The sequence below is a fragment of the Xenopus laevis genome, chromosome 9_10L, assembly GCF_017654675.1.
Source record: "Xenopus laevis strain J_2021 chromosome 9_10L, Xenopus_laevis_v10.1, whole genome shotgun sequence".
Lineage (NCBI taxonomy): Eukaryota > Metazoa > Chordata > Amphibia > Anura > Pipidae > Xenopus > Xenopus laevis.
In genome coordinates, this window is record NC_054387.1 from 79,366,095 (window position 1) to 79,382,027 (window position 15,933).

At 38.7% G+C, this 15,933-nt stretch overlaps 1 protein-coding gene across 1 annotated transcript; it reads left to right on the plus strand.

The window, feature by feature from the left end:
• Window positions 1-595: 595 nt before the first annotated feature.
• On the plus strand, window positions 596-14,958 carry pjvk.L (pejvakin L homeolog). Its single transcript, XM_018235947.2, has 6 exons — window positions 596-1,901; window positions 7,549-7,744; window positions 10,795-10,936; window positions 11,057-11,174; window positions 12,050-12,160; window positions 12,989-14,958. Exons 1-6 carry the CDS (start codon window positions 1,691-1,693, stop codon window positions 13,288-13,290), a joined length of 1,080 nt encoding a protein of 359 aa, XP_018091436.1. The 5' UTR covers window positions 596-1,690; the 3' UTR covers window positions 13,291-14,958.
• Window positions 14,959-15,933: the final 975 nt, after the last annotated feature.

Here is a 15,933-nt window from a genome sequence, read left to right on the forward strand (position 1 = left end):
GATGATCTGTCCAGTTTAAAAATGTTATCTGCTGATGCCACATGTTTGGTGGGTGAATGGCGCATTGAAGCGATGCACCGAATCCAGGATTTGGTTCAGGATTCTGCCTTTTTCAGCAGGATTCGGCTGAATTCTTTTGCCCAGCTGAAGCAAATCCTAATTTGCATATGCAAATTAAGTGCGGGGAGAGAAATTGCGTGACTTTGTCACAAAACAAGTAAATGCATATGCAAATTAGGATTTGGTTCGGTATTCGGCAAATCTTTTGAGGAGGATTCGGGGGGTTCGGCTGAATCCTTAATAGTGGATTCAGTGCATCCCTAGACTGCATTGGCAGATAATAAAGCATAGAGGAGTTGCTGGCATCCCAAACTAACAGTTTAAGGCAGTGGTCCCGAACTAGTAGCTCGCGAGCAACATGTTGCTCACCAACCCCTTGGATTTTGCTCCCAGTGGCCTCAAAGCAGGTGCTTATTTTTGAATTCCTGGCTTGGAGACAAGTTTTGGTTGCATAAAAACCAGGTGTTCTGCCAAATCGAGCCTCCTGTAGGCTACCAGTTCATATAGGGGCTACCAAACAGCCAATAACAGCCCTTATTTGACATCCTCATGGACTTTTTCACTCTTGTGTTGCTCTCCAACTCTTTTTTACATTCAAATGTGGCTTACGAGTAAAAAAAGGTTGGGGACCCCTGGTTTAAGGTAACCACTCACAGGTACAGATAGTTCGGTGTCTGCTCAGGCCCTACGTTGATGCAATTACGGAAAATTTGGAGCATGGTGAAAAAGTTTATTTAGGCACATAAAGCCTTAGAAAATACATACAGTTGAACCCCCATTTTACATCCCCTGATTTTAAGTTTTCCCTCATTTTACACTGTTGTTTTGTGGTCCCACCTATATATTATGCATAATACTTTACCCCGATTTTACATTTTCCTGGATTGTACACCAAAACGTACTGTATTCACTAACTGCCCCTAAAATTCCTGCCAACATATAAATTGAAACAAACATGGCATGCTTTCTTCAAAGGAAAAAAAGCTGTAATATAACATTTTGCCAGATTTACAACTAATGATTGTGGAAAATCAGGCTGTAATATGCCCCATAAAATCTGTCGAGATTCCAGAGAATTTAGTGGGAAGTGTATGTTAACACTCAGGTAAGTGATTATAATTGCTTGGGGGGTGACTAACATTTTGGCACCTCCCCAATGATTATATCTTTCCCTCTACTTTAAACCTTCATGCAGTTTTCATATGGTGAAAATGCCCAGTGACAGTGTCCCTTCACATTATTTTCAAATATTTCCAACTTGGCAAAATGAAATATACCTGAAATGCAACAGAAACCTAAACATTAAATTGGGTAAAAAACATATACTCATATACAAAATGTTACTTCTTATAATAATTTATTTGAATGGTGGGAACCTTCCGAACCTGTAGTGCGTATGTTCCTAGGGACAACAACAAAGACTCATATTAGTTTACCTGTTGAATTATTGATTGGTTTGGGTAACCGGAGTATCTGAAGGTAGAACAAGAATTCACAAACAAAGCTGAAGACGCTTAATGCCAAGGATGCAGAACATTCTATTCTGTACTTCAAATAAAACCTTTAAAAGAATGAACTGCAACTAGAAAGTAGCTGAAGGCTGACTGAGTTAGGCAGTTACTAGCTGATTATGTTTTCTGCTGCCACCAAGAACTTTGTTAAACAAGTCGGCGATGGAGGAAGGCTGGTTCCTGTGCCTAGTCTCAGTGAGGCTGACAAATACCAACCCCTCAGCGTGGTCATCAAAAAGAAGAAATGCTTCCTATCTAGAAAATCTAAATACATCTCAACCCCATTTACATTGAAAGATATTCTAAATGGAGACAAGGAGATTTCTGCAGGTAAGTTACCAATTATACTCTTCTCTTAAGCTGGCCATAGACGCACCAATATTATCATTCGAAACGACTTTTCGTCCGGTATGTTGAACGACCGATAGTTCCACGATCCGTCGTACAACACATATTGATCGTTTAGTCGATCGGACAGGTTGGAAAATTTTGGTCGGTTTCCCGCAATTGTCCGACAGTATCTGAACGTGTTTGCTAAATTGTTCGACAATCACCATATATGGTGATTGATATGGCATGGTGGAAAAAATGTTTTCGTTCGTATACGAAAATTCGTATATCATAATAGCCTAGATAGACGGTACTGTGGAATGGTTTGGTTACTATTATTTTAGTTCTATTTCATATAAATGGTCTCTAATGTAGACTACTAGAAATTTAACCCAATAGACTGATTTTTTTTATTATTTCCGTAGATATGTATATAGTATCCCTATTTTCCACACCTAGGTAATCATCTAGGCAATAATAACATAACATTATTATAAGACAGACAGTCATAACATTGTCGTTACTATGACAGCAGTGTTTTTTAAGCACACATTCATCATAATAAAGAAATATAAAGCTTTAGGCAAATATGCCAAAAAAAGTATTTTTAAATTCAAGGTTTCATCAGACACCATACTGCTTATCTTGGAAAATGTATTTTTCCCCACCAAGGCAACATATATGACAGTCATAACATTGTTATGACAGCACAGTATCCACACATTTTATCTTAAAAAAAAAAGAAATGACAAAATCGTGTACAGTTTTTATTAATCAAGTTTAATCTGCACTATGCTCCTCTCAGCATGTTTCTCAAAATTCAGATTAATGAACCAATATATAGGGGGGGGGCTCCTTTTGCCTGGAAGATGTATTAAACTCACCAGACATCATGTCTCTCTACATGCAGGATTTGTGCAAAAGGCAGTTAGATTTGGTTTGAACTAGAATCAGGAGTGAGCTAATACCTCTGCTAGGAAAGGAGTCCCTATATATTGGATCATTCACCTGACATCCAACTGCTGCATGAAGACAGAATGGAGAGAAACAGATGCTGAGAGAGGGATAGTGAAGATAAACTTGATATAAAACCGTACAGGATTTTAAAAAACAGAAATATAAAACTTCAAGCAAATATGCCAAAACTTTTACTTTTACGTTATTTTTTAATACTTTTTAATATTTAAATTTCCTGAAGCACTGAATGAAGGTGTTCTTCCAAAGACGAAACTGCCTCCTTAAGTAATTGCAACTGTGCAATGCATTTTTTTATTGCTTTGTATGCTCCAGCTTTGGAGGCTCCAGGAAAATCTTTTGCTTCAAATGATGCTGGACTTCTGGGTATTTCCGAATCTGTAATAATAATTAAAAGTGAGCAGAATATTTTATAGCAAGTCCAGTTATCTCACATGCATGTGCAACTACCTGTTATATCTATTGGGGCAAATTCACTAAAGGATGAAGCGTCTAACGCTAGCGTTAATTCGCTAGCGTAGCGCATTTTCGTTAATTCACCGATTCACTAACGGACACTGGCATAAATGCGCTAGTGTTACTTCGCACCCTTACGCCTGGTGAATTTGCGCAACTGACGTAACTGTGCAAATTCACTGACGCGCGCATTTTTCTTAACGCTACCTTTTACGCCAGACTTCCTTCGCCACCTCAGACCAGGCGAAGTGCAATAGAGTAGATAGGGATTGCTTCAAAAAAAAGTTAAAAAATTTTCTAAGTCCCAAAAAACGCTGACGTTTTTTCTTTTTTTATGGGTGATAGGCTGAAAAAGATCGAAAACATTTTTGGGGCTACCCTTCTTCCCCCCTACATTTCTTACTCATGGCAACTTAACTATACAGTGGGCACATGTGTAGGGCAAAAATAAAGATTTTATTTGCTGTTTTGAAGGTTTCCCAGGCTTGTGTATTGATGCTAATAAGTAGCACATAAGGAGAGCACTCACCCGAACTCCAAAGAACAGGCTCCGACCAAACAGATTAGGCTGTGCTAACAACGCCGACACGCCTCCGGATAGAGCGTAACAAATTGTGTCAATGAAAGTCTTTGATCCACGGAGCACCAAGCCAGGTCGAGGATTGATAAATTTTCCTTTTATTGAAGATTAAATATTATACATAATAGTAAAACACCAACAGTGCATCAAACGCAGTCCATGCTTAAGCATGGACTGCGTTTGATGCACTGTTGGTGTTTTACTATTATGTATAATATTTAATCTTCAATAAAAGGAAAATTTATCAATCCTCGACCTGGCTTGGTGCTCCGTGGATCAAAGACTTTCATTGTGTATTGATGCTACATATACCTCCATTGTAACTTCAATTTGGCGCCGTATGCAAACTAAGCATCGCTAGCGTAACTTCGCTTTGCTTAGCGAATTAACACTAGTGCAACTTCACAACCTTACGCTTCCCCTGAGCGAAACTTCGCATTTTAGAGAATTTGCGTAGCGCTGGCAAAAACACGCCTGGCGAAGTGCGGCGAAGCAGACGCTGGCACAACTATGAATCTTAAGCGCTGCGTATCTTGACAGCGCTATATAAATAAATGATGATGATCTTAGTGAATTTGTCCCATTGTATCTTGTGAGGAACTGTGAGGCACTTCTGCTGTTTCATCATCCACCGTTTCAGGGCTGTTCTGATGTGGCTGAGATGATGGTGGCCATTTGTCACTGCTTTCTGTGGCATTTTTAGCTTCATCATGATGGTGCTGTGACTGAGATGATGGTGGCCATTTATCACTGGTTTCACCGGCATCTTTATGATGTTGATCCTTTGGGGTAGGTGCGTACTGCTTTTTGATCATTTGTTTCCTTCTTTGCTGCCCTATGGAGGAAGAACTAGTTTTGTTGCACTTGTATTATTAGTTTATTATTATATTTATTATTATATTGTTGTTGTACTTTATTTATTTGTTGTTTTGGCTGCTCATTTTGTAGGACCGCAAACTAGTGTAGAAAAAAATGGTTATTTACCTGTAAATATTCTTGCTTGAGGGCTTCCACAATAGCACGACATGTATCTGGGATTATATGGCCAACTACTTGTGCAGATATTCCCGTAGAGAATTTTAGATCCTAAAATGTCCTTCCTTTTGCCAAAAATCTTAGTGTAGCTATCGGTCTTTGTTCAGGAGAGATACATTTTCACATAACAGTGTCTTGTCTTTGGATCAGAGGTGACACAGCCTCAAGTAGAACTTCAAAGCATGAATCAGACATCCGCAAGTAGTTTTTAAAATCTTCAGGGTTGTGCTCCCTCAGTTCTTGCAGTAGTGCCATGTGTGAAAGGATTTCTCTTTTTAAAAGCCATTCTTTGCTCCACACTGACCTCTTCCTTCTATTTTTCTTTTTTAAAGAACAGACCAGTGCAATTGCAAGTGCTGCTCTGTGTCGTGGAGTATAGAAAGAACTAATTTTTCCCCTTCTGCCGAGAACCTTCGTTCTCCAAGATCGTTCGTTCGGACAAAGAAACAACGATCCTTCGTTTAAATGGACGCCAACCAGCCCACAACGTTATGTCACTTCCGTAATTTAAATTTTCATAATCTAACGACTATCGTCTTTATGTTAATGGTTACTTTCGACCAACCATTCTCTGCCAAACGATGATATCTTTTAAGATCATACTTTTTGTGTTAATGGTGGATCGATTGTATTTAGCCAACGATCGTTCTCGGATCGTTCGTTGCCGCACGACTATATCCGTACTATATCCGCACGTGTATGGTCAGCTTTAAGCCTAATTTGATTTCCATTCATTATTTTACTTGTTTATCTTATTTAAAATGCCTTCCATTGCCCACCTTGACATTCATTTTTAAATAAGATTATAAGATTATCACTGAAAAAAAAGGACAACAATGCAATTTTTAAGGTGAGGCTGCCTGGTAATTGCTTGTAGCAGCTCTTTCAATTGGTTCTTATAGAAAGGAATGATGGGGTGATTTGAATGTTTGTACAGACCACATTTAGCAAATGAAAATGTGACAAAATTACTCAGTGTGCCATTGCTGTTGGGGCTAAATCAGGCTGTGTTGTTTATAGTAAACTACATTTACAGCAATTGGGGCATGGGACGGTTTTCTCCACCACCATGTTTCATCATCAAGGTGAAGTTTTTCATCCACATAGGCCTATGACACTCTAAGGGTCCTATTTATTATGTTGTGTAAAACATTGGAGAAAAACATCACTGGTGATGTTGACCATGGCAACCGTTCAAATCTTTGCTTTTGTTTTCTAACTTGTAGGTGAATTGCTGCTATGGGCAGTATCACAGGTGATGTTTTCTCCACACAGCATGGTAAATAGGCCCCTATGTGCTTTCTTCACTGGCATTTTCTTTGCTAGACAAGTGTGTGTTTCTCTCTGAACTCCTGTGCATTTGTGAAGGGCGCAGTGAGCGGATCATCTGCTTTCCTCAGCCTGCGTTTTGTATAGCCCCAATGGCACCCGTTGAGCTGTGTGGAGATACACTGAGTGGATATTGCTGCAGAAACACAGAAATATGCATTATTGTGCTGTTATCTTCCACGTGTATCTCCTCAAAATCCAACAATGTGCTTGTCAATGGGACTACAGGAAAGAGCAAATGACAGTTGATCTGCTTTCTTCCTCCTGCATACAAAGCACAGACTGAGGAAAGCAGATGGTCCTCTCAATGTGCCTTTCCCTTTAGGCTGTAATGTCCACTGGAGCAGAGACTGGTGTGGCTGATAGATAAGCTCTGTAAAGTTCTGCAAACTATGTCTGTGCTATAAAAGTAAAGAATGTAATACAAATAAAAATATTTTTTTGTTTTGGATTGTACCGGTCATTTAAAAAGTATATACTTATTTTACTAGGAACATTGCTACAGTTTCAGTTTATAATCTATGGTCTAGTTAGGGATAAACTACATGGGTAATTTACTTTATCAGTGTTTCTGATCATTTTAAAAAGTATATACTGTAGATGAGGAAGCACTTTACATGTAACAGCTTCTAAGCAAACATAATTACACTATATACATTATTTGAATCTTGTTTCCTTCATTCTGGAAATTCATAATTATAGCAAACAGGAAGGAGCCAATTTATGGACACTGTTATTAAGGTAAGCCTTGCATCATCTCAGAATCTTGTTTGTACACCAGAATAGGGGACCTGATGTCCATCCCCATGCACTGGCTACAAAATTAAACGGTGAAGAGAGAGGGGGACTGTGAGGAGAGCAGTGACATCTAGAAAGTTCTGAATGGAAAGTAAAAGTAGTTTCATGCCCTGCCTCTATGCCTAAGGCATAGAGGAGGGGCAGGCAATATTTGATTGACAGCTGAGATTTTTAAATTAGTTTACAACAGCTATGAATGATTTCATATAAAAAAGAATTTGGATTTCATATTCAATTTGAAAAGGACTTTTATTATACAGCTTTTTATGAATGGGTGAGAGGTCCGCTTTAAGGGAGCATTTGATAACTATTTATAAATATTTTTGGGGGCCACAGAACAAACTTTGTGCTTTATTCACAAAAAGGAGGCACCCTTCAGCTCTACTGTAGTTTAAATAACTCAATGTCTTTATAAGGAATTATGTTCATAATTGGTTTTGTAAAGTAATGAACTCTTGGCCTTTTTTTCTCAAGGTGTCAGCTCTTACCAGTTGCTGAACTATGAAGATAAATCTGACTTATCATTGAATGGAAGACACGGAAATCAGATCAGGAATGATGTTGGAATAAATATTTATGGGTCAGATTCTGTTGCAGTTAAAGCTTCATTTGGTATTGTAACCAAACACGAGGTAGAGGTTCCAGCACTGCTGAAAGAACTTCTTTCAAGGTATTGTGTGTATATATATATATAGCCTGACATTAACCTAGAACTACAAGGTATTGGGAGGATCTGTGTCGGGGCTCCAGTATTCACTTAAACTAGGTCAGCGCTAACATTTCTGGGTTTATAATTAGGTTGTATTGGTATTTTACAGGATTCATCAGAACAATGATGTCCAGTTAGAACTACAGCTATTTACAGGATAATGCTTTACTAGTTACAGTATAATGTACAGTGGTAGGTCCCTGACTTGTATGAAGATAATACAAGGGTTTCAAATCTTGTGTCTTGCAGTAGGCCCCATGACTTTTTTTTTGACTCATTTGAAATAACAATGAAATCTTTTCCTAAAAAATGTATCGAAAGTTAACATATGTTTTGGGAATCCTGTTAAAAATAGAACATTGCTTTGTGCTGTTCTAAAAGTCTGTATATTTGGTCTATTTTTGTATGCCAAATTGCCAATTGCCTCTGGGTCTTGGCTGTTCTATGAAAAATATATTCTTAGCAGCAGGATGCCAGTAGGAGAGTTTAAGTTCAAATTAAGTTAAAAATACTTTATATTTTGGATTGTTATAGACTGCAAATATGTCATAATGGTAAATTACTGTGAGCATGGATTCAGGAGTTAGAGCACTAAGGAACACAAAAGTACACTTCTTAGTGCCAAGTATTTGCCTCCAAGGTCTAGCTGTGTTCTGCACCTAATGCTAGACTGTAAATCCATCAGTAGGTGCAGAGCTCATCCCTGCTGGATCCAAGGCAGCCCTGTCCTTACCACCTGCTGTAGGCTGGCAGTGAGTACAGAGCTCCTTTGTGTCTGTGATTGCTGGTGTTCGTCTGAATGAAGCACAAGTTATAGACATAGGAAGAGGAGGTGGGCTGCCATTTACTTCCATCTTCTCCTTATACAGCACCTCTAAACACTGGAAGTGTTGTATTAATGATGCATGCATTTTTTGCAGCAAGTCAGGTGTAGGGCATTTCATTGCAGATACATAACACCTATTTTATTATGTCTTCTAATGAATATTTCACACTCGTTCAGATATACCAAGGCATCCAAGAACACTGTACAACTATTCCTAATATAAAATAGGTGCATTGGCCTCTCTGTGGTGTCTCTGTAACCTCCAGGGATTTATAATCTATGCCTAATATTTAATTGTTTGGGGACTACACCATATTTGCAAATAAAGCATAGGATCTCTGGGTTTTTCCCAGGATTCATAGTTACATAGATTCATAGTTAAATTGGGTTGAAAAAAGACAAAGTACAGCAAGTTCAACCCCTCCAAATGAAAACCCAGCATCCATATACACATATACCTATATTAACTATAGAGTTTAGTATCACAATAGCCTTTGATATTATTTATGTCTGTCCAAAAAATCATCCAAGCTATTCTTAAAGGCATTAACTGAATCAGCCATAACAACATCACCCGGCAGTGCATTCCACAACCTCACTGTCCTGACTGTAAAGAATTCATCTGCAGTGCTATTTCCTATTCACTGATGGATCCACCATCACTACTTTTTGAATACTCACAAAAGAAGTGAGGAAAAGGGTATGATAAAAGGAATTGTAAATAGTAATTTGAACCCCAACTATTTGATATTTAGCTATCTGTCTATGCAGCACCCTGTAATGAGTGAAACAGAGCAAAAGAAACAATATGAAAAACACAGAATTAATTTTGTATTCCCAGTATCATAGGCAGCCTGCATATCAAAAGTAGGTCATGCACTTTACTTAACATGCACTATATATAACTTGAATGGCTCTATTTTAGAACTCAATGAGAACTACATTTGTTGCTTTCTGGATGAGGGCAAACCCTGAGTAAAGAGCCTCCAATTTTGCAAATGACTCCTGTGGGGTCAAAAATATTTTAAAAGATAAAAAATGTAAAGGAAAGAGTGGAGACTCAATGCTAGCCATATGCCTAAGGAGGTACATTGATACAATGCCTATGCACTATAGACAGCTAGGAAACACATTCCCTGTGCAGGAAAAATATAGGAAGAAGCATATTCATTGAGCCATAAACAAAATCAGATATAATGTAGGCAGAAAGCCTCTTAGAAATTAAAGTTTTTGGGGGGCAAAGGGTGCACTGATCAAAGTGCTCACATCTGTCACATCTATCCTGGCCATATCACTACCTTTTTCAATGTTATTGATTAGAAAAAAGATATCCTTTTCTTTATCAATTATAACGTATTCACAATTAACTGGAGGATTTAAAAGACGGCTTCTTTTCCCCAGACACAAGTTCTAGAGCAAAGTTGCACCCATTTGTGCTCATTTAGCTGCCACTTACTTCTAGGGCAGGGTGCAGCACTGTTGTGTACAAGGCAGCCCTATTCTTACCACCTGCTTGTGCCTGAGTGACACTGAATGACAACACCGTATTAATCAGGAAGCCCCAGGTCCTTATACTCCACATTTATTAAATACACCACATAAACGGATACGTATAAATATCATTTGCCTGTGCAATTATTAAGACCATTTTCCAGATTTAGGTATTGAATCTCTTATCTGGAAAGTCGATATCTTAAAAGATCTGTACTACATGAATAGAGTCCAGTTTAACCAAATAATTCAAATTTTTTAAAATGATTTATCTGCAAAAATAAAAGAATAGGAAAGAAGAAAAGTTGCTGAAACAGTTTATTGCCAATAGATTAGCCACAATAGTGCAAGCTATAACACTATATTTATTCTGCAGAATGCTTTACCATACCATGGGATAGCAGCTGCCATATTAGCTTGGCGTGACATCACTTCCTGCCTGAGTCTCTTTCTGCTCACTTATAGCGCTGGGCTCAGATTACAGCAGGGAGGCGAGGAGGGAGGGGGAGAGAGGAACAAACTGAGCATGCTCACGCCCAGGGCAAGGAGGTTTAAGATGAAATATAGATAGTATAATAGATCCCATACCTGTGTTCGATTTAAAGCACTCACTGAAAAGATATCCACTTATACCCGTTAGTGCAAAGTAATATTGTTTGGAAAAATGTATTATTCAATATTTTTTTCTTTTTAGGACGATTGACCTAGAACAATGTTTAATTCGTCAAGCAAAAGAAAGTGGCAAAGAGGTGCTCTGTGTGGTTATGGAGAGTATCCGGACCACTCGTCAATGTTCATTGTCAGTGCATGCTGGCATGAGGGGAGAAGCAATGAGAGTATGTATTACAGACAGAAGTTTTACCCATCCTTTACTTTAGAATATATTAAACCTTTCCATTTCTGTAGGAAGCTTGCAAGATAAGAGTTTTAATGTGAATCTTGTATTGTCGTTTTAGTTTCATCTGATAGACGAACAAAATCACAAAGGTCGTGACAAAGCCATTGTTTTCCCAGCTCACACAACCATTGCATTTAGTGTTTTTGATCTGTACATTCATCTCGATGGCCACTTTGGTAAGTGCCCAGCTTGGGATAGGATCTTATTTTATATATATTTATAATGGCATCAATAGTGGCAATTACTGATTCCTTTGAAATGTAGATGTATTTTACAAATGAGTCACTCTCTGTCTCCACCCAGTCTGTGTATGTGTGTATATAACATAGCATATTGTTATGGAACCCCTCATTTACTTCTAATATCTTGATGCTGCACTATGGTCATATGGGTACGTTGTTAACTCTTTCTGCACATGTAGCAGAACACTGCTACACATGCCTGTCTCAGATGAGCCCTTGCAAAATAGTGGATAAAAAGGGTCTTTATGATTATCTACAACTCTCTCTCATACTTTAAAAGAACACTGTGATGCCAGTTAAACAGGAACAGTGGATTTAATAACGAGTGAGAAATGGTTCTTTACTTAAAACACTGAATGTTTGTGGTAGATAATCACATCACAGTAACTTTACATAAGTCACTTGGGTATTACTCATGCCACCAAGTGCCCTGCCCCCACCATACCAAAAAGCATTTTCACACTACTCTAAGTTGCCTAAATTCTGGCAGAACTAGGCCACACTACAGCCTCCTCTGTGGAGTACAAAACTGCTTTTTCTAAGTCACATTGTCTGGATTGTGCTATAACAGGAGCTAGCCTGCCACTAACTAGAAGCCGTTATTCACAGGGTCCCATTCTCTGACGTCTTCCCTTTAGCAAGCTTCTACTAACTTACTGTTATAGTCACCCTTATTTAATGTGAGTAGCTTCAAGTAGCTCTAAGTACTTCTAAGAGTAGCTTCTGCACAGTATATTTTTGTAGAATGTAAACAACAAATACAATTATTTTTCATACATGATTTTTTTTTTACCTTTTTGCTTTTACAGAACTTTGTGTATCAACTGCCTCAAAAGGAGGATTTGAAAAAGAACCAACCAGATCACATTCATTAAATGCTCTAAGGAACAATTTGTATCGATCTGGCATCTTTTTCACTGGTGAGTTGCAACCAATATAGTAAGTTTTGGTGAATTGTAAGTGTATATGCCAAGATAGTCCTTTGAACAAGAAGCTTTATTGAAAAATCTACTGTAGGTGTGTCTGCTCAGAGAACTCATTATATGTGAGTGCAGCATTACCAAGCATATAAAGCCCTGGCAAATATGTAAGCTTCAGTTCAAAGGACCATATAGAGGCCCAGGCCCTTTAAAAATAATAGGTCCAAGTAGTTGGAGTGTATTACATATATGAATTGCATTTGTGCTAATGCATTGAAATAAGTGAATGTGCTTCCCACTGCTTAATGCGTATAGAAACGGTGGCTATAAATGTAGTTGCATTATGCTTCTTTTGTATTATTGTACTTGAAGCCTTGCACTACTGATCAGATTATGTTTAATAAGTTAAGCTCCTGGACCATTAAATGAAATAGTTCTGACAGAGGGGTCAGTTTTTTCTCAATTTGAATACATCTACATTGAGGGTTGTATTTCTGTCTGGTTCCACCCTAGGCATCAGATCCCTGACCACCTGCTACTCGATTAGCTCATGCACAGTACAGTTTGAATACTACATATGTGACAATTGTAAAAGAAATGAGTAGCCCCTCCCCCTCATCTCTGCCACCGGTGTATCTGCAAATGTTCTGTGACCCTCCCTGGACACTTGTGGCTAAATCTGGTAGGGGGAGGGCATGGGTAATATATATACATCACAGAGTAACAGTCAATACATGTCATGATGCAGTTGTATGATACAGAATATAAAATCACAGCAAGAACGATTTTTCACATCATTCGTATTATATTTTCCTTATAATTGTTTAGGGAAAAGGACAATGGATGTTATCGCTAACACAGACTCCTACATGGATGACATATTTTCAGATTACTACGAGAAGGCTGCCAGCATGACCGATATTTCTACAAACTTCATGAGAGAGGGGGCTCACACCCGTGTTAACCTTCTTAACAATAACATTCCCAAGGGGCCGTGTGCTCTCTGTGGGATGGGAAATTCCAAACGGGAAACCGTTTATGGGTGCTTTGAATGTTCTTTCAATGGCCAAAAGTATGTTAGATTGCATGCAGTACCTTGCTTTGATCTATGGCATAAAAGAATGAAGTGAGACACTCCCATGGACATGTTGTGCCTACTCATATAATCTCAGGTGTAATTGCTACAAATAAAGTCCCTTTTTCTACTTAATAATAATATTAGAGAGCATCTGAATTGTCAACGTGCCCCAAAGCAAACCTGTTCAAGGTCCAGCTCCAACAGAGACAGTCAACTGGTAGTACTTTAATAGGGAAAGGCAGTTACTTACCTGGTGCTCTGGCCACTTAGCACAATCTCTTAATCTTCCTGCTAGAGTGGGTTGTGTCACTATTGCTGTTCTACCTTACCACGTGTACTACAGCTAATTGGCTGACAAGTTGGTGCATATAGTATATTAACCGTAAAGTAATGCCTTACATGCACTACTGGCAACATTTATTCTACCATCTGGCCCTAGGTGAATGGACAGTATTCTGGGTCGGACTGGCCTAGCAGCAACCAGGCATAATAGGCACTAACTATTTATGGCTATCCCATGGCCATTCCCTAATATGAGAACAAAAGGAAACAATAAAAGCAAAGAAGGATGAGACTATAGAGAAGAGACTCCTAGGAGAATAAATAAAGTGAGTGAAGAAAGAAAGAAGTAAATTTAGTATTGAGAATGGGCTGTCTGTCTAATGATTTCTGGTGGGCGCATGGCACCCCAGTACAACACTGACTGTACTGATCAATTTAGCCACAGATCCATATCGATGGTCTGTTAGAATTGTTCATTTCATTTGGGCTGATGATATTAAGAAATGGATCAGACAGAAAGTGAGAGCTGCAGCTCCTTTAATTTACTTATCTGCCAGTGCACCATCCACTGCCCGAGAAGGAACATCGCCACATGAAATTTTCAATTTGGACAGGCCAACGACAATCCTAGAGGGTCAGAAGATAGCTTGTCAAAAGAAGACTTAAGCTGGCCGTAGATGTGCAGATTTTATTCTTTGTGCAACGAACGCTTGTTATTTCAGTCTAACAATCTACCATTAACCATTCAGATTTAAATAAGTTGGAAAAATAAATCAGACAATGTTCTGGCCATTAATTGACAGGAAGCAATTGTACAAAAGTTATGTCTGACAAATTGTAGTAAGCAAATTGAACAACCGTTCCGTCTCATCGCAATCGGTGAAAAAGCTGGCTGCGTCCAAAGAAAGGTTGTCTGGGTGCAGGAGTTCCTTGGCTTCCAGTGCTATACAAAATATGGAGAAAGAAGATGTAGTTCCGCAACACCAGAACACATCCAATATCTTTATTTGTATGTTAAAAGACACACAGCATACTTGCGAAAAGGGTCAAGCCAAGTATGCAGTGTGTCTTTTAACACTAACAAATAAAGATATTCGATTTTAAAGTGGTCCGGTGCTGCGGTACTCCATCTTCTGACAAATTGTAGTGACCCATTGATATAGTCGGATACATGCAGAGATATTATCGGTAGCTGATATAGATCTTTTAACCTGTCCGATCGACTGAACGACCAATCGCCATGGTACGAAAAATGTTGGTACACTCCACACACGGTTCGAAAACTGTACGAACCGACGGTATCTTTGCGTCTATCTCCAGCTTTACATGGCCAGATGGTAGACTCCTGCAGCGGGTCGGGTACCCGCAGGTTACCCCCAAAAATCTGCGGTACCCTGTGGGTTGTGGGAAGAAGTTCCGGGTGCGTGTATAGACGCGGGTCGGCGGTTCTGCGGGTCGGGCCGTGGGTCTTCTCGATAGCGATTTTTAGTCCTTTTTTTCTGATCACGTCTACTTCCGATGATGTCACTTCCGGTTTACAATGACAGCACTACCTGTTTTACTCCTTTTTTTACTGACCATGCCTACTTCCGATTATGTCACTTCCGGTTTACAACAACAGCACTTCCTGATTCTTGATGGTCAGCGGGTCCGGGTTGTGGATAAGGTACTTGCGGGTCGGTTAGCTGGTCCTAGCGGGTAAGAATGCGGGTCCGGGTTGCGGATTGCTGGTTGCGGGTACGAGTTCCAAAAAATGGACCCGTGCAGGACTCTACCAGATGGTTCAGTAACATGGTTGAAATAAGCTAACCTTTCTGAACATTGGATATATATAGCCAGCTTAATACAGCTATTTGTAGTACAGCAAATTGCATGGATAGCTGTATTAGTAAATTATATACATTCTTTTGTAATAACTGCAATATAACTAAAGAATGTATATAATTTACTTGTTTTTTTTAAATTGTTTCGATATAATTGTTTATGGCTGTAGTGGAAAGCAGCTTTTCTTGAGTGGGTGAATAGTAATGTTGTAATCAAAACACTAAATGTCCCTATTCTTTTTGTGGGTGGGATTGAGGGAGGGGGGTATAATCTGCCTGTACTACATCGCTCATTGTTAAATTGGTTTATTCTAAGATTTAAATGTATCTATTGCAAGTGAAGGCCTTAAATACAATAGCCCCCTTATAGATCTGTATATGTATCATATTGTGGCAATTTTTTAACATAATTACGACCTACAATTATTTATACAATAACATATTATAAAAAGGTGCTAATTTGGGATCCATAAAATGAATAGTTGGAGCTTAGCAGCAAGCTCTAAGTACAAGTGCAGAGAATGTCACATTCTGTACAAGTGGATTATCTACTTGGAATCACATAACACTGTCAAGAATGCAAACTGTAT

Bases quoted from the DNA above. Each gene is read 5' to 3' on its own strand.
- pjvk.L (XM_018235947.2), top strand. From the start codon at position 1,691: ATGTTTTCTGCTGCCACCAAGAACTTTGTTAAACAAGTCGGCGATGGA. The intron at 1,902-7,548 runs GTAAGTTACCAA...TTTTTTCTCAAG, and splicing joins AGACAAGGAGATTTCTGCAG to GTGTCAGCTCTTACCAGTTG. The intron at 10,937-11,056 runs GTATGTATTACA...TTGTCGTTTTAG, and splicing joins TGAGGGGAGAAGCAATGAGA to TTTCATCTGATAGACGAACA.